The sequence below is a fragment of the Lethenteron reissneri genome, chromosome 62, assembly GCF_015708825.2.
Source record: "Lethenteron reissneri isolate LAM-NWPU_2019-01 chromosome 62, ASM1570882v1, whole genome shotgun sequence".
NCBI classification, from domain to species: Eukaryota; Metazoa; Chordata; class Hyperoartia; order Petromyzontiformes; family Petromyzontidae; genus Lethenteron; species Lethenteron reissneri.
This window is the reverse complement of record NC_083840.1, coordinates 5,246,214-5,265,462: the sequence shown is the minus strand read 5'-3', so window position 1 is coordinate 5,265,462 and position 19,249 is coordinate 5,246,214. Positions and strand designations below refer to the sequence as shown.

Here is a 19,249-nt window from a genome sequence, read left to right as displayed (position 1 = left end):
CGTAAATATGTACGGCAGGTCATTGATCGACTACCGACTGTAAGTGCATTCCTGTGACCTTATATATTTGAGCAATTGACAATAGCTTGCCTTATGCAAGTTAAAAGAGATAAGTAATGTATTCGTGTTTTAACTACCGAAGCCCCTGCCCCAGTGGAGTAAGTCATAAGGAAGTTGCAGTTTAAAAGGACATGATTGGTTCTGGCTTGGTTTGTAAAATACAGAAATTCAAGTGAAGACTACAGAAGAGGTTTGAAGAGGCTCGGAGTTGTAATTCGGGTTTAAGATTTTTTTAGAAATTGATCCAGTACTTTTTTATACCATTCTTTAATACTAAATACTAATTTCGCGCTGTCAAGAGGAAATAGGGCTCAAATGAAATGGACTTTTGGAAACTTCAAATTCCCACAGCACTACTATTTGGTGAGTTTTATTATTACCACACATACATGCACGCACAAGCATCAACATTTTCAACATGCGCAAGCTTGCTGGGGAAATAGTTTTGCAAGAAGCACCTGTTGAAAGCGTAACAATACGTGTGAGTGCGGTAACAATCGAATTTTCAGAATCAAAACCTTAAATTTAATGACTGGAGGAAATTCGATTAAGCTATGAACCCCTTTTGCCAAAGATGTCCAGTAGGACATTGGGTCGGTGCCACGCCAGCCACGTGTTGTCTAGCCACAAATCCCAGATTCGAGCTCCTGTGGTCACCACCAGCAGCAGTAATAGTTGCAGGCAGTGTCCGCACTTCGATGTTTTATGGTCGAGTAATGCAACACATTATATGTAGATTGATTCGCAAGCGGGAGAGCTGCTGGCATGAAGAGCCAGATGTATTAAAACTATTAAACTGTTTATTTTTATCTAATAGGGGTTTCCCCCTTTTTCTGGCAACAAAACTGACACCTTTTGCAAGGAATCATGTTTACATTTACCATAATACTTGCAGTCAAATGCAAACAAAAAACAATATTCTGATAATGTATGCATTGTCCTTGAAACTGATTGGTCCACACCAGAGACAGCTTTCTTTAGAGCCTTTTGGCGTCATCTGGTCGAACACCATTGTGGTTAATGTAAACATTATTCCTTGCAAAGGTGTCAGTTTTGTTGCCAGATAAAACGGGGGAAACCCCTATTAGTATATTTTGGTACTGGCAAAGGAGGTCCCATGATGTTTATTTTTTTATTTTATTTTACCAGGTAAGGCCCACTGAGCCGTTTATCTCTTTTTCAAAAGTGACCTGGCCATCACAAATGATAACTCAACGAAGTAGATTATCATGATCACGTATAAATGTATAGCAGCCAAATACTCTGAACGAGTGATGTAGATTCTCAATGTGGAGGGAAAAACCGGAAAATCCGGAGAAGAATCAATATTACCATGGGGAGAGATTCATGCAAACTCCAAATATACAGCAGGCGTCAGGGTCCGGATCGAACCCACGACCTCCTGTAGACCAGGCGAGGTGGTTATCATCTCCTAGCCACCGTGGCACCCCCAGGGTCAGCTTTTACATGAAAGTCACAACCATATAGTTAAAACGTGAGAACTTAACCAGTAATTAGGTCAGTTGATATGGTGAAGACGTTGGTTTCCTCATATACTTTCTTTGCAGTGAACTCAAAGAGGGCTAAGCAAAGCACGTCCCTGGTGGTGGCCAAAGAACTGCGGTCCAATAGACGCACTTAAAAGAGCATGCAGCCACCTCATCCTTGCGGGTTTATTTTTTATTAAAATGTTTAAAACGTGACCCTAGTAGATACCGCCTGGAACGTCAGGATGTTAAAATTTAATTATCTGAGGGAGGATGTGGAATAAAAATATTTTAAAGAAAAAAATACACTTATATTCTTGGTTCTTTCGGTAAAGTCACGTAGAAGGGAAATAATAAAATAATATAAATATTAAACAATAAAAAATTAGATTTTATTTTATTTTATTATTTCCCTTCTACGTGACTTTACCGAAAGAACCAATAATATGAATCCCTGCAGTCACGAAAGCTTTAAATAATGAAATACACTTGCCATAGGCACTACAATACAGCAAAGCCCTCAACCCTTTTGCGGGTTTAGCCTCTGTAGTTTTTTGATGTTTCTCGCCAAATTTAAGGGAGATAAAGTTCGCCGATCATGGCCCCCCTGTGGCTCGGCCATTTACGGTTGACTGTTGGGTACCAGATCTGGCATCGTATTGGACAGCCTCTCTCAGCTGGATGCCTGGATGCATTTGACAAATACAGACTTGGCAGTTGTTTTAACGTGTAAAATGCACACGTAACATTCTAAAAGAAAGCAATGACAAAAATATAGATTGGGGGGAAAACATAATTTACGTGGCATCCTTTATCGTGAGGTAAATGTGTTTTGAGAAGCTGAAGTATTCTAACTTTTATCGGTTATCCCTCCCGTGTAGGTCTGATGACCTTGGGAGCTGCCCAAGTGGAGGTGGATCGGTTCGTGAGCAGCAATACGGGTCAAGAGGTCACCCTGAGATGTGCGTACATGGGGTCAGAACGGCTCTCCAGAATAACGTGGCAGAAAGTAAACGGAGGCTCGCCAGTGACAATCGCGGCGGCCATTCCTGCAGGTTACGCGGTTGGCTTCGATCCTGACCTCTCGCGCCGGTTGCGCTTCACGAATCTCGACTCAGAACTGAGAAACGCATCCATCCGCATCGAAGACCTGCGTCTAGAGGACGCTGCAGACTTTGTCTGCAACTTTGGCACTCTTGATAATGGAGGCTACTCTTCGGCAAAAGTCCGCCTCTCTGTGAATGGTGAGCCGCTACATTTTATGTTTATACAATCAGAAGGTTGCGAGGTCAAATACTAGTAACGCGCACACGCTAATGCGCGCTCACTAACAGGCGCTTGGGAACGGGCACTCGCTGACGCATGCTTGGCAACACGTGCTCGGTAATGCACCGTAACGCACACCCCTGTAAGCAAGTTCTCTCTTCAGCCACTTTTTCCGAATCCCCCAAGCTCCCGACATCCACCTCGTCATCTACCTTATAACTCCCTGCAATCTCTTTTTTCACGCCTTTTGTTACTACCATCTTTAATTCTCTTACATGTCGTCCCGTATTCCACCACCTAACCTCAGAGTGCCCCCTGCATGGCCTTTACACGCCCAGTATGACATTAGAGCGCCATGCGACACCATGATGTCTGTACATGTGACAATGTCTTCCAGGACATGCTAATATTGCGTGGCCAGTGATGGTGTTTACAACACCATAGCGGAATTTTGCCGTAACGTTGGGGTCACTGACCGGTAGGCCCCCACATGGCTTGTAGCAACTGCTTCAGAGCGCCATGGTGGTGAGATATTAACTACCTTGCCTGGTATAGAGGCGGCCATGGGTTTGATCCCGAACCTGACGCCTGTTAACATGTTCTCCCTGTGCTCACGTATATTTTTCTCTGGGTCCTCTGGGTTTTCCCTCGAAATTTATAATTAATATCATGCGTTAAGAGTATTTGGCTGCTGTACATGTCCACGTGAAGATAAGCCACCTCATGGACAGGTCGCTTCCAAAAAAGAGCTACACAGCTCAATCGGGCTTACCTGGTAAAATACAAAATAGTTTAGTTTTGGCTCTTGGCTTCACCTCCTTTTTGCTCCACCATCACCCCGATTGTTAATTGGATCGACCGTTATTTAACAGTCTAAACATTCCCGCGGCGAATATAGCAGTGTGGTAATCTCACGCCCCCATGATGTCACCCAAGTGAGGCCTAAGTTTTATTTAGCGAACCCTTTTACACGTGACTGCCGTACAGTTCGAGCGCCAGATTTGAAAGAACGATAAATAAATATGCTTGCCAAGGTTATATATTGTGGGAGCGTAGACGTCAGCATCACGTAGCCACAGAGCCATGTGACAACCACAACAACAACCAGTCCATGGCACGCCCTAACGGACTTCCCAGCTGGAGACGATGGTGTGCCATTGCTCTCCTGGCTGCCCGCATTCACACAGCTGGGTCGTCGCATAGTAGTACGATGCCCCATTGATGTTCGGAAGCGGGGCACACCCACACAATACCCTGGTCACACCGGAAGTAGTTCAACTGAGCCTCCTGGCGCCTTGGGAGATCGAAGCCAGGGACCTGGAAAGGCGGATCACTGATGAAGTCCTGGTTGGGCACATCCACGCATCTCAATTCCTCGTACCCAGGCAGTTGTGGGTATCCCGCGTACTCGGGAGTCTTTGGGCTGCGGTAATGCCCACCACCACTGGGTGTGGGGACTTCAGACGCACGGGTGGAGGCTTGATGATGTCGAGGTGAGACTCATGTGGGCCTTGTGTTTAAAACAAAACATCCCATAGGTTCAGTAATCTCGTGTGAACCCACTTTCAGCCTCACCCATCAAGAGGTTATTATTCTTTGTTGGCGACGCTCAACTGGCAATTCAAACTCTAGAGTTTCCACGATGTCGATGAATTGTTCTCCTGGTATTGACATCCGCAAAAGTGTCATCCGTCCCTTCCGTGCCCCCAAGTTCCCCCTGCGAACATCTACCTGGAGTTGAACCCTACCCACCACGGAGATGGAGCAGTGGGCATCAGCTCGCGTGCAGGCGCAAGATGGATCATTTTGTGATTTTAAAAATCCGTTTGGAATGGCGAGAACCTAGGGGAGACCTTCATTCAGAAGCAGACGCCGATGACTTTTCATTGAGGATGACGATATGAGGGCGTTATTATAGTGATATGAATAAGGCATAATTATAAAACGGGTAATAATTTATTACATAAATATAACAGGTCATAATGGTGAGTGTGCTCACGTTAATAACCCTGATCCACAAATTAAAACTCTACATTCCTATGATGATAAAAAGGAGGCATCCAGATATTGACATCCACAAAGTCACCGCATTTTATTGACCTCCATGCCCTAGTTCCCCCGAACGCCTCTCTGGAGTCGAACCCATCCCAGCTGGTCGAGGGCAGGGCGGAGGTGACCGTGGCCACGTGCGTCGCTCTGGGAGGACAACCCGCAGCTTCCGTCACCTGGAGCGGCCTCGATCATCATCAGGGCAGCTCCTACGAAACCACAGAGATGGAACCCGATGGCACGGTGACAGTGAGGAGCGAGTACCGGATGGAGCCCACGCGCGAGAGCCACGGGCGGACGCTCACCTGCAAGGTGGAGCACCCGGCCCTGGAGATCCCGGTTGTTAAGTCCACCATCCTCGATGTCCACTGTGAGTGGAGCACCGTGAATTTATATATATAAATCCCCAAAAAATAATTGTATGTAATATCAAATCGGTGAAAGTTCATGGCAAATTTGCAACAGTCTGTGATAGTTTTGTGGCACTTTGCGGTGCTCTGCTGTAACTAGTCGGACCGTGCTGGCGTTACGTTTCCCAAGAGTGAAAATTTGCAGCCGGACTTTGCGAGTCCAAGCACAGGCCCGTTTGTGTTGTAAGGGGTCGTCAGTAGCAGGGCCCACGTCTTTGTCTTCACACTCGGTGAACCGTCCATGACAGGGGCTGTGGGGGCATGCGAGTGGGTAGATTTAAACCAAGAAAAAAATTGGTCCATTGAAGAAATCTCAAAAAAGTTATCCTGCAATCTCAACGTTCACGAGCCCTTCACCGATAATTGATGGATGCACTCACCGCTCTCTTTAGAGTTCCAAATGGACATTTTGTTTACACAACATGATGGTGATGGAACAAACTGGAATCAAATTGTGGATTTTTTTTTAAACAATAGGTTATTAAAAGTTAATTTGAAAATACAACCGACTGGAGAATATCCACAAATAAGGGGGAGGGGGGGGGATAAACAAACTTATAATGACCTAATCGCACCATCTCATAAGATAAGGGTGCCACGGTGGTGAGATGTTAACTACTTCACCCGGTATACAGGAGGTCGTGGGTCCAATTCTGACCCTGACAATGCCAGTATATTTTTTGAGTTAGCGGGTCTCTCTCTCCATCATCACATGGATTATTCTCCGGGTCCTCCGGTTTTTCCCTACACATTTAGAATCAATGTCACACATTTAGAGTATTTGGCTGCTATAAATGTCCACGTGATGATAAGCCACTTTATCAGATATAATTTGTGATAACCAGGTCGCTTCTGAAAAAGAGCTACATAGCTCAGTGGGCCTTATCTGGTAGGATGGGGATGGTTAGTTTCATTTGTACGTGTTTCGGTTATTTGTGTACCTTTCTTGTATTTTGTACTACTATCATGTTATTGTACTGCTTGTTGTTGTAACGTTCTTACCTGCCCCTACTGAACATCTGTGAAAAAGAGCTTTATAGCTCATCAGATTTCTCCAGTAGAAATAGGAGGATGATGGCAGTACATATCAAGGCTACTCCATGTAACCCAGAAAAAAAAGAGAGACTGAGCCGCCTTTAGCGTCGTTTGAAGGAGCTCTCCCGACTGAATCAGCGCCCGTCCCCCTTTCTTATCTGTAGATAAACCGAGAGTGACTGTCGTAGAATACGACGGCGATCGGGATCTGGGGAGACGAGGAACTCGGCTCACCTGCCGAGTGGACGCCAACCCTCATGCGACGCACTACTTGTGGAGCAGGTACAGCGAATCCTCGTTTAGACGTGTACCCTAAAAGTTGCGCGTTAAGCGGAAAAACGATTTTCCCCCTAAATATAATAACGATAAAAATTTGGCGGGTTAAGGCACTGGCATCGCACGGTGCTTTCATATGCGCTTCTGCGGCCGCCTGGAACGGCTCTTTTGCTACGTTCTTTTTGTTGCTATAATTTAATGCAAGATTGGCTTCTGGCTACTGAACGAATACATGATTATAGGGTCGCACTCATTACACACAAAGAGCTTGCCACAAATTAACCACAATACCTTGCTAATATCGTCAAGGAAAATAAACTATCACACGAACTCCGGTCAACCTCGCAGCAGTGGCATTTGCCTCACCATCGAACAAAGACGGTCACCACGTCGCGTGCTTTTAGGTGCGCTTGTGTGGCTGTCTGTAACGCTATTACTTCCGATATTAGGAAGCCACTACGAGCTATGGCACTTTTAAATAATCTAAAGTGACAAAGCTATTTATTTAGAAATGCTTTTTGTGTTTAGTTTGTTGTTTTGCGTTATAACGGCGCTCGTTCTGCGTTGTGCAAAAATTGTTTCCTGATGGAGGGAACCACGTTGTAGCAAAAAAAGTGCCTTATGGCGAGAACAGCAATGCGTTAAGCGAGGATTTATCATAAGGGTTCGCATTTTACTGCCTAATTTCGCTATCCACCTACGCTTCCACTTATAAAAACCTGCACCCCAGCACTTGGGCTCGGTGTACCCTATTCCAAGGAAAATAAACAATGACAAAGATCCCCCATATAGCCTGAAGAAACTGTTGGGGCATGTTCTGTTAGCAAGCTCCTATGAAGGCTGGCACAGCACACGAGGGGGTGGGTGGCCAGCATCACGCCCGGCTGTCTTTGAATCCCCCCAGTGGCGATGTTTACACACCACATCAGGGACTCATTTGAGGCTGAGTCGATCTTGGGGAGGCCCCATGACCGGCTCAGATAATCGTCACCGGTGTTGGTGGTCGTGAGCGAGAATAGTAGTGTAGTGCGCTAACTGCTACACTACTACTCCGCACCTTATGAAGGTGGTTTATAATGCCCACGTGAAGACACACTGAGCAACAGCTGCCGAGAACCGTGTCTTGAATTCACCTTTCAGCGAACCGCAAATGAAACCGGATTGCTGCCGCAAATGTTCCCTTTTTGAATGTCAAATTAACTAATTTAATTACAGCACTTCAGCTACCTATACCATGCACTGCACACCCAACTTGTTCGCGATGGTTTCCGCTCGAGTCCAAGCCACGCATCGTACCCCAAATCGCCCAAATCTGTTACTCTTCCTTCACCTCTTGAGATAAAAAAAAATGTACTTTAAAAACAAAAAACAATCTTAAACTTCAGTGTTTCACATACGATGGTGTTTTAACACATCACGGGGTTGGGTATTTTACGAACCTCTCGCTTTGTACCGATGTGTTATTATCTGTTGCGATTATTTGTTGCAGGGACGGCGCTTCAATCTCCAGTGGCGCCCTTGAGAAGGGGAGCTCTCTTAGCTTCCGAAGCCCGCTGGTCGAGTCGGGCTCTGCGTCATTCTCCTGCCGCGTCAATAATTCGGTGGGCTGGGGCGAGGCGGCAATTAAAGTAATGATCAGGTCACGTAGAGGTGCCAGTTTTTCAATGTCTAGAAGCATCTCTACTACCAGTGCTGCGTTCACTACAGCCATCTCTTCCACCGGTTCTGCCTTAACTTCGACCAGCCCTACCGCCAGTTCTGACTCAACTACAAGCCGTTCTACTATCACTCCTGCCTCAACTACAACCAGCCGTACCACCAGACCTGCCTTAACTACAGTCAGCCCTTACATCGGTACGTAATCGGCTTACAGGCAGCTCTACACCAGCTCCAAATGTAACTATAGAACAAAGCCACTTCCATCGCGACAAAACGGCCATCTCTCTCTGCTCTCCTATGTCGGCCTGCTGATTTAACTGGGACGGACGAAAATTTGCTTCACCGTGACTATAAAACAAAAAACAACGCATTTGCAACCCGAACTTTCCTCTTGGTATAATTTGGTTTAAAGACTGGAATTTGAAACAGAGAGAGGAAAAAAAAACATGGACTCAATCTTAAACAGAGACAAAAAAGTGTGTTGTTCCAAACTCGTTTTGGACAAGTCTGTGGGACTATATTAATCCATTCAGGTGCAAGCAGGAGATGTTTTATATATAGCAAGTAAACAAATAGCCCTGAAGGCACCCAGTGTCAAAACAGGAAAGCCAAGCAGACATTTGAGCCTGAGTTAATGCTTTTAATTGGAGATCGCCGTGGGATTTAAAGTTGTAGGAATGGTGCTGCGAGGTGTGCGTCTGGGATCTGGCAGCGGCTTTCAGTGCTTGTAGAGGCGTTCACTTTGCAGAGCGAATGTTATATAGGCTTGCAAGTGTGGCACATTAGGAATGGATCACTATTTTAATTATATCCTTGTGCGAATATCTTTATATATGCTGCCTTTATAATTGCTTGGTCCGTCTCATTGGAAGAGTTGATCCCCGTCAGTGAACTCTGAGAAACTCTCCTGCCAGGCTCGCCAAAATATGTTGCACACTCGAAATGAAGGACGTGGGCAGGTGCTCCAAATCGAGGGCAGACACATTTATTGTGGTTAATAGCAATATTGTGAAGAACAGCACCGTCACTCTGTAAAATGCAACAGCACGTGTGTTACAAACAGCATTTCTCCCGAGTCGCCATTAACCACGTGACTGGTATATACGTGCGGTCATACAATAATCCTGCCAGCCACCTACAGGCACGACTCAGTCTGCACATGCTGCTGTACACACATGCATTGATGTACTGCGCAGCACATCAGGACTTTCACAGAACCACACTTTACTCCCTTGCTGCACAAAGACATAATTAAAAGAGTGATCTATTCCTAATGTGCCACACAGGGCTATACTAAAACTTAACGAAAAACACGAATTGTTCCAGGTAAGCCCCACTGAGCTATGTAGCTCTTTATCAGAAGCGACCTCGCCACAAATTTATATCAATGATGTGGTTTGTTGCGTGGAAATATATAGCAGCCGAATACTCTAAATTCATGTTGATTCTAAATGTGGAGGGGAAAAAACCAAAGGACCCGGAGTAAAATCCACGTGACCACAGGGAGAAAATACAAACTCCAAATATACAGGCGTCAGGGTTGAGATCGAACCCACGGCCTCCTGTATACTGGGCGAGATAATTAACATCTCCTAGCCACCGTGATGATGATGAGAGAGAGACCCACAAACTCCAAATGTACAGCATGTGTCAGGCTTGGGATCGAACCAACAACCTTCTACATACCAAGCGAGGTAGTTAACATATCGCCGGTGGGAAAGGAGGCAGTGTTACTAAACCCATTGTTGTACCAAACCTCTGTAGTCTGAGGTCTAGACCACCCACTTTCACCAACCGGCACTGACCAGCGTGACAAAGTGTGGGCAAGCAACCCCACAAACCCCACAGCTAGGGAATTTCCTCATCCTAGAGTCTACTGACGTGGGCCTGTGTGTGTACAAATTGCAAAGTTATCCCGTGCGTGAATGTCTCATAACAGCCGCGTTGCTGTCTTACAGGTGGCGTTGAGACCTGGGTTGTAGCCGTTGCCATCGTAGTGCCGCTGACGGCATTGGTGGCAGCGGTGGGTCCCGTTTACTACTTCTGCTTCCACAAGTAAGGGAAGACATTCACGTGCGTAGGTTACTTGCTGTCGGAACTTGTTACACGGGTGTACCTCGACGTATGCTTGGGTTACGTTCTTGATTATTTGAACGTAAAGCTAAATATATAAATAGTGTACAGTGAGTCTTGTTTAGAAAGGGCTGGTGGTGGTGATAGATGTTTTCCTGAAAAGTGCCGCGTTAATCGAAACACTATTTACACCAATAAATAACGTAGAGATACGATTGTACACTACTTCTACACACCATGCAGTGAGATGATGGGACATAAAACTGAGGGTATACTGCTACCCGTGTTGCTGTATCATTCCACTTTATCATTCCACTGTATCATACATAATGAAAATGTCGCTCTTAAAATGTAACCATCAGAGCTGTGATATTCCACAACTAAGTTTAGATATTAACAATTCGGTCGTGTTAACAGTCTTAACGCTACAAGCGTGAATACAAAAAATTATCCTATCGCCGTTTTCTTCATCATCATTCACATGGCATTTTAAAAAATGAGCAGGCTACAATTGTAGGTTTAATGTAGTACACCATTCCATGGCATCCAGGGTGGTAGCTGAGTGGAGTAGCCCACTCGTTCCACCAGAGTACGCGTGGTTGTATTGGGGTAGCTGAGTGGAGTCGTGCACTTGTTCCACCAGAGCATGGGTGTTGTATTGGCCAGTCACTAGCGATATGTCTGATGGTTTGCACCTCACGGCATTTTCTTCAGTTATGAGCCAGTGTTTTATAGTTCTGTGACATTAATCGGAGTAAAATGCGTCCATGAAAATGTACGCTGTAGAGGTAACTCTCGATTTTACGAACGTTCACTTCACGACACTTTTTCGTTCGCGCAATTGACGAATTGTGTACGCTTTTCGATTCGTGAAGTCGCATTTGCGCGCGAGCGAAATCTCACTGCTGCCACTCGCACCGCCGTGAGATCGTCAAACAAGAAGGCACCCGGGAGGCTGCGTTACCCATCAGCGACGGTGTCCCTGCGGCAGCGGCGGCGGCAGTAATAACGCTTCCACAACGCCTCTCCCTCCGGTCATTCCAATACGCTGCAGGATCTTTTGGCGACTTAGGTTAATAAGTGTAGTTTTACATGAATTATTAAACAATCGTTTTTATGTTTATGTTCTTTATGATTATTATTTTTACACGGTGAAGAGTGTTATAGGTGGTGTATATTTTTAGAGTAGAGTTGGAATGACTGTCCTGAACACATCCCTCATTTTCTTTTAATTAAATTAATGGGAGTTAGCCGTTTATAATTTACGGAATTCTGTTCTATGGCGAGTTTTTTTTTAAGAACCGCATCCCTCTTTGCAAATCGAGTGATACGCCCTGTACGTACATTGTGGTGATATTTCTCCTTTCACAATCTCTGCAGGAGAAAGAGCAAAGGTGAAAATTGCCAGCAGAATACTGCGGATGAAACCGTGAGTGTTTGATAAGCGACACACAGTGACACGGATCTACACCACAAATACCTCTCTTTATGAACCACATGATCCGTTGCTGATCTCATCAATGAGCATAGATAAGTACAACAAAGGTTAATTTTACAAAAGCAGATTGCATCCGTTGCATCGAAGTCAATCAATATCGTTGGAAAATAATGTTTTATTTTTCAAACTATGTTTTCCTTTTAATGCTCACCCCTCTAACCCCACGCCCCATTCCTACTCTCAGGAGCAGCAGCAACATCAGCAGCAGGACGACCATCATCAGTACGAATACATTGACGGGAAATTCCCATCCCACAATCTGGAGTTACAACAGCCGCCCTCTGGCCGTGCCGAATTCTACAATGTGCATGCAGAAATCACTTCCAAATGGTATGTCCAAGCATTTCAAACAGTGTTATGTCGATTGAAATATCAGACTTTTATCTATGATAGAGGTTTTTTGGGGTTATATTGCGTAAATATAAACGTGTTGTTAAACCCGCCACCACCGACACAGCCAATTACGTTTTCTGTTTTTAAGAGGCACAGTAGACCCAACAAAAGGGACTTCTGAGTGCAGTACGAATTAAAAAAAAATGTCTAAGTTTATCTTAACGTATGGCAAATTGAGTAGGTTTTTAGCATAGGCGGAGTTTGACTTCTATATTTTTGGGGGAAGGGCGGACAGGGTTTTGCTTTGTCCATCACATTAGGAATTGCGGCTGCATGTAATTATGTTTTTAAAATCTTAATTGTAAACTACTGAAAATAAATGTATTAAGGTGTCCAGTTTGGGGTGGGGGGTGGCATTGCCCCACCCCCCGTGCCACCTCCTCGCCCCCCACTAAACTATGTCCATGGTTTTATCTAAATGGGAAATAATCCCAGCTATTAGGAGCAGTTTCTTCGGGCAAGGGACCCTTCCAAATCTTGAGGGTTCACAAAAGGAGCAAAGCGTGGGCGCTTCGCATAGTCGGAATTTTTTTTAACGTACAGTATTTTCATTGTTTAAGTTGTATGTAGTGTATAATGTACCAAATATAATATTTGACATTGAAATCAAGCAAAACTAACTTTTTTGTCATGCTGATGGCCAGACTGGTTCCAGCCTTTGGAGTGGTTTTACCGGGTTCGCCGGATCGGCCTCGGGACCGCTGGATAATGTTGGAAGCTGGATAATCGATGATCAATTACTTTAAGTTATTCCATTTTTGTGCATTAATCTTTGAAAAAAATTTCATTTAAACTCTTTTAGGAACCACAGAAAAAATCTGGATGAGAAAAACCTGAATTCTACTGAATCGGTGGGTGAATTGATAAGCTAATCTTACTACCTGCCTCGGCTGAGCAATGTGATATCGTGTGTGTGTGTCATTGTATATAGAGTAGACTCTCGATTATCCACATGTGGTTTATTCGATTTGCGGATTAATCGCGCACCTTAGATTTTGACATAAATTAATAACTCATGGATTTTCCATGAATACATAAATTAATACTAAATAAAAAACAGTTTTACATAGTCATTCTTGGAAATGTTTATTACATGTTACGTGCTGAAATAGATCAAAAATATCTGCTCTGGTTAATCCGAAATCCATGTACTCGCACCAACACTACAGTAGTTGCATACCTTTACAACAGTGGGCGGAGTTTGATTGATGTTGATTGGCTGTGGTTCTGCTGTCACTTAGTGGGTCGAGTCTTCTGCTGGGCGGGAGCAGGAAAGTTTTATGACTGAGCACGCGCATCGATCGGGTCAATATTCGTTCTAAATTGAAAGAGTATTTTCTTAACTTTACCTATATTAGTGGATTTTAGCATAGAGATCCGCGGAAAATTGTATATATTTTTTGGATTAACCGCGATTTTGAATTATCGGCAGCCATCTACTGAACACACCCCGACAGTGTGGCGGTTAGCGCGCCACTCTACGAACCCGGCCATTCGATCCCCGCTCGCGGCGAACAGCGGTAACGATTATCTGTACCAGTCCTTGGCCTCCTCTAGGTTGACTCGGCATCAAATGAGTACCTGGTGCAGGGGTGTGTGAACATCACCACTAGGGAGTAAAAGGCGGCGGAGTGTGGTGCTGGCCACCCATCCATTCGCTCGTGTGCTGTGCTGGCCTTCATAGGTGCTGCTCGCGAACAGCACTTGCCACAACAATCTGTGAAGCCCACACTCGGGAATCTTTGTCCTTATACATGCCTCAAAATTCCCTGTTTAGTAATCATAGACTGCCATGGATAAAGCGGTAAAACGAGCATGTATTTGGGATGAGGTGCAGTGGTGATCAGCACATCAATCAGCTCCCCAGTGGTAAAATTTAAATATTGACTAAATTTTTTATGGCAGCGTTGACCTATGGGAGGTCCAGCACAGTTTCAAATTTCACCGCGAACAATTGAACCATGGCCAAACAGATTGCAGTGCTGCAAACCATTTGCACCACCGGCAAAGACACGCACGGAAAAAAAAAATCCACTTGTAACATTTCAGTAATTTGTACCGACATTCAACATCTAATTGCGTGAGTTTTTGCCAACTAATTCTTTCCCATTGCAGAACCCACAAAACCAATATGGCGTTCACTACCAGGTAAGCCTCACGCTCAATTGGCAACGCTAAGTAAGGATGCCTTCGCTGAATATGATTTCGTTCGTTCGTGTCTCAATCCGTTTGTCCTGGTGAGGGTCCCGGAGGCAGCGTGTTAAGTAAGGTTGGTAAAGACCTCCCTTTCCCTCGTGACAGACTCTAGCACTACATTACTATACACTACACTATACAATACTATATCCTACACTACTATACATTACTATACACTACTGCACTATACACTATACATTACTATACACTACTACACTATACACTAACATACACTATTACACTACTATACATTACAAAACACTACTATACTATACACTAATATACACTACTATACACAGCATTTAGCTCTTCCTGGAGAATTTCCAGGTGTTCCCAGGCCAGCCGAGCGACATAATCTCGCCAGAGGTTTCCTGGGCCGTCCTCGGGGTCTTCGCCCAGTGAATACACTATGTAACACGATTTTTGTCCCTGGGTAGTAAGTGTTATTTTTTACTGCTTATGCCTAAAAAGTATAGAAAATGGCTATTATTCCCCACAAACTTTGCTTTTGTGTAGAATAATAGCCATGGTTCAGGACAAACCAATGCAGAAGAGTAGTACCGTGCCACGCACATTTGAGCTGGGAGAAAATGGGACTTGATTTAAGTACGAAATTGTACATTATACCTGTAGCGATGAACTCAAATGAATCAACAAAAATGAAAGTTTCTTTGCTTTTCATTTCACAGCCTCTGAAGCCGTCTACAGGGAAAACTTACGATGAATTAAACCATCCCACATACGAGAATGTATGAGATTAAGCACTTTCAACACATTGCACTAAACGACACGGTTAAAACCAATGTACACGGGTTTAATTAGAAGTTAAATTTATTCGGGAATTGTGACGCGCACACGTAATAAGCACTTTGGAGGTGGAGTTAGTGGATACGATAGGATCGTGTTCGGTGATCGTTCTATCTTTAAGTCGTCCAAAGTGAGGTGCGGGGGAAGGACAATAAAATAAAAACACGAAAAGCAGCTCTAAAAAATTTAGTTTTAAATATCGGCTTATCCGTGTGGACTTTGGGCATGGATCTCCTTGTATACGTGGTGGGTTTATTCTGGCTCTCCAATTTATTGCCCATATCATGAAAATAACAGAAAATGTACTCAATAAACTTGCCAATCTTCTCAAGCAGAACTATGCGAGCATCATTTGTAAGCAGGTTTGATATGCAGGTAGAGCAGCACAGTGCATGTTACAACTTCAATGATTCTCAGACAACACGAACTGTAGAGGGTAGCTTTATTTCTCTTCATGTCGATAACTTGCTCAGGGATGACACGCATATAACTCGGGCCAGGGGTGGCACGCAAGTGGCGACGACGCGCAGACAGCAACGACAGCGACGACACGAAGACAGCGTAGACGCGAAGAAAGCGACGAAAGTGATGACGCGAAGACAGCGACAATGCAAAGACAGCGACGGCGTGAAGACAGTCGACCCCGATCCCACGGCAGCCCCGAACCTCGCCTTTCTCCCCGTTTAATCCAAGGCGTGGCCCTCACTCCGCCCTCGGCGCCGCCCCCATTCTCGAACTCTCTAGAACTTCCCAGATGGTTCCCTTCTTCTCATAACTCCCCTCTGTTAATATTCACCCCTGTAATTACTCCCCGTAACCACTGGACCACACACTGTCCCCGTACCCGCACTGTCTCTACACACGCACTCTCCAAACACACATTGTCTCAACACATGCACTATCTCTACACAACCAATATTTTATTCCATCACAAAAAGACCAGAGGTTCTACAGAAGTTGCTGAATTAATTTGAATGGACATGGCCATCCATCAGTCAATCCCCCCACTATATGTATCTCGAGCCAGCCGAACGAACCAAGAAAGCACGGCTGCAAAACACATGTTCCTCACATCGGATGCGATGGCAACGTCATCGCGAGTGAGAGGCAACGTCACAATGACACGGGTACGAGCCAATCGTGAGGCTCGAATATCCCGTCCAATCAGGAGGAGGGAGGTTTTTTTAAAGTGTGTGTCAGCAGGGCTACGTGCTGACAGCAGAGGTCTCACTCCGAATCAGTCGAGCAGCATTATCTTTTCATCGGTTGCGTAATGCTGTGTGGAAGCTACCTGGTCTGTCGCTCTGCACGAAGCTTTAGGTTTTCTTGGCTATGGCCAATCCCTCCATTCTCTACGCTTGCAAAATATGGACCCCCCTAATGGAACATCTTTGCCAGTTAGAAACATTTAGGCTGGCCTGCCTACGCTCCATCTTGGGTTTAACCAGGCTGGATTGTGTGAGCTCAGATATCCTTGAAAGATCTGTACAAATTCCCATCGGTGAGCTCTACTGGCAGGCAAGGCTGCGTTGGCTGGGCCATGTAGCCCGCATTCCCAGCCACCGCATGCCTAAACAACTTTTGTTCGGCCGAATCAAGGGGGCTAAACGGGCACGGCATGGGCAAGAGAAGAGATGGAGTGATGTGGTACAGGACGATTGGAGCTGAGTGGACTTGCCGTTGACCAGTACTAGCGGTGTCAAGACCGGCCTCTGTGGAAGAGGCCTGTGAAGGACGCTACTGGGCAGTTTGAGGCAGTCACCCTCCAACAACAATGGAGGGGGCAGAAGCAACGCTCACAACGAGCGGAGCGCCGGGTGGCTAAAGCACAGCAAGTTGGCACAGTAGGGGGCACAGGTGGTGCATCAGCCAGTCATCTCGGTCATCTCAGCCGGTCGACCCGTGGCACCTGGGTCTGCCCCATGACCTCTTGCCCGCGGGCGTTCGACACTTCACGTGGTCTCAAAGTTGTTGTTGTGCTGACGAGGGCACGTGGTGGGAGAAGAGTTTTTGTAGCGTCTTGATCAACAATATTTCGTGAAACATCGTCACTGCGGGGACCACTCAACGTCGTACAGACGGCGAGCTGTGTTAATATGCCGAGGCGTTTCTGTCACGAGGGTAGACTGAATTTTTTATTTAGCAATTTTGGTTGGTTGAGAACGAGGAAGGCCGATTTTTTTGTTCCCTTTCATTCTTGATTTTGCGAGGCATGGGCTGGCAGGATCTATAAAAAAGTACTTTTAAAAAAATCTACTGAAGTTACGTGTGCATATTTGCTGGTGCGTGCCGCGTGGAGATCCTCCATTATTGGGTTTAAAAGATAGATATTAACTTGGGATTAATTTAATTCGTTGCTCTAATCGGTGTTGGTGTGCCGAGGCACCAGTTGCGCGCGTGGAGAATGAATCAGTCGTGTGATTACAGCGCACAGTCAACGGGTGTGCTGCGTGGAGATTCTTAATTACTGTGTAATGACCGAAAACTGAGGGTGGGGAAAGAGACGAGACAGGGAAGCCAGGGAGACGCAGTTCCGGTGGAGGGAGGGCAGGCCGGATGTGTGGGGTGGGGGAGAGAGAGGGAGTGGAAGACAGACACGTAAGGACAGCGACGGAGACAAGTGTCAAGGAGGACAGCGAGGGAGACAAGCATAGAGTTTCCAGGACAGCGAGGGAGTGGGGAATGGAATTGTGGTTGTTAAAACAGACACGCGAGACAGAGGTGGGTGTATATTCGTAATTTTTTTATTGATAAAAGTTAGTTATTAACATAGACGCGCACGAGAGAGACAAAAGGATCTGCGTGTCTGTATTTGATTATTTATTCTCGCGGGCTTAGCTATCGCGGTTTTGCTACAAATGTTTTATTGAGATGCTCGACAATTCGCAATTGACCACGGGATTCCTTGTACAGTATGCATCGTAATGAAGCACTGTATAGGTACTCTAACTGCACTCTGCTTGCGATGATGCTCTGTCTTGTCTTCATCTCGTATCCGTCTCATCTCCATTTTGTCTCCATCTCTTGGAGAATATATTAAATGTCTTAGATTTAAATTTTAACATTGATACCTGTCCCACATTAAAGTGGGACAGTTGTTTTGCAGAGGTTACATTCCTGATTTCATGTTTATTGTCAGTAAAATACGAGTAATCTAATTCACGTAGTTTTTTTAATTTGAGATAAAAAAATAATAATGAAAAAGTACGTATTTGGTTTGTGCAAGTATTAGGAAATGTCGGAGGCACTACAGATTTATTTGGGCAGATGTGTTTGTTAAATATTAAAATATTTCTTATTAAATGTTTGTGAAATATTATGTATGTTAAATGTTGTTATAAATGATAAGCGGCTGTTATCACAATTGAGATTTGGACAGATTTGGCGCCTGAGGAATTCAGCTATGGTGTGACATGGAGGGTGTTTCTGACCCGCAATTTCTGATATGCCACTGCCCTTCTGAAGAAGACTTTTGAAATAAAGTTTTACATTTCACAAACTCCTGGTGCCGAGCTGTTGTGGAGTCGCACATTTCTCCGGAGGACAATACAATGCAGAGTCGCTACTCATTGTCTCAGAACTGTATTGCTTTTATTGTTGTTGCTGTGGGGTGGGCTGTGATGCGCCTCGCTATAGCCTCTCGCTGGCAAATGTGTATACAGACATCTTTTCGCGGTCTCCTCTGTTCATCATAAATCTGGGAACATGGGCACATTTATATGGCGTGTGACCATGTATCTCGCTAAAAAGATGACCATGCGTCACGACCAGAAGAATAAAGGTCATGGGATAGCAGCCAACAGAGAAAGATGCGCCAACGATAGTGTAACTGCCATAATTATACCACGGCAGCATCCCTGCAACTAAAGTGAACAATCTGCGTTAATTTTCTGTAGCCATATTGGCAGAAAATGACTTAGGTGAAGACAAGTCGCATGTATTTTTCTCCAGCTCCGATAAGTCACTTCATTGAGCCTTCATTTATGGCCAGGTGACTTCTGAAAAAGAGCTATACAGTATAGCTCAATAGGCCTTACCTG

General features: G+C 45.0%; 1 protein-coding gene across 3 annotated transcripts; it reads left to right on the top strand.

The window, feature by feature from the left end:
• Positions 1-229: 229 nt before the first annotated feature.
• Positions 230-15,540, top strand: LOC133358496 (nectin-3-like). Of its 3 annotated transcripts, none has more exons than XM_061576839.1 (11): positions 230-423; positions 2,429-2,509; positions 4,927-5,232; positions 6,472-6,589; positions 8,073-8,437; positions 10,201-10,297; positions 11,693-11,744; positions 11,998-12,143; positions 13,009-13,057; positions 14,322-14,354; positions 15,092-15,540. In XM_061576839.1, exons 1-11 carry the CDS (start codon positions 381-383, stop codon positions 15,155-15,157), a joined length of 1,356 nt encoding a protein of 451 aa, XP_061432823.1. In that variant the 5' UTR covers positions 230-380; the 3' UTR covers positions 15,158-15,540. The 3 variants fall into 3 exon arrangements, with proteins under 3 accessions (XP_061432823.1, XP_061432821.1, XP_061432820.1); XM_061576837.1 differs by having other exon boundaries at positions 2,429-2,791; positions 11,696-11,744; XM_061576836.1 differs by having other exon boundaries at positions 2,429-2,791.
• Positions 15,541-19,249: the final 3,709 nt, after the last annotated feature.

Bases quoted from the DNA above. Each gene is read 5' to 3' on its own strand.
- LOC133358496 (XM_061576836.1), top strand. From the start codon at position 381: ATGGACTTTTGGAAACTTCAAATTCCCACAGCACTACTATTTG. The intron at 12,144-13,008 runs GTATGTCCAAGC...AAACTCTTTTAG, and splicing joins GCAGAAATCACTTCCAAATG to GAACCACAGAAAAAATCTGG. The intron at 14,355-15,091 runs GTAAGCCTCACG...TTCATTTCACAG, and splicing joins AATATGGCGTTCACTACCAG to CCTCTGAAGCCGTCTACAGG.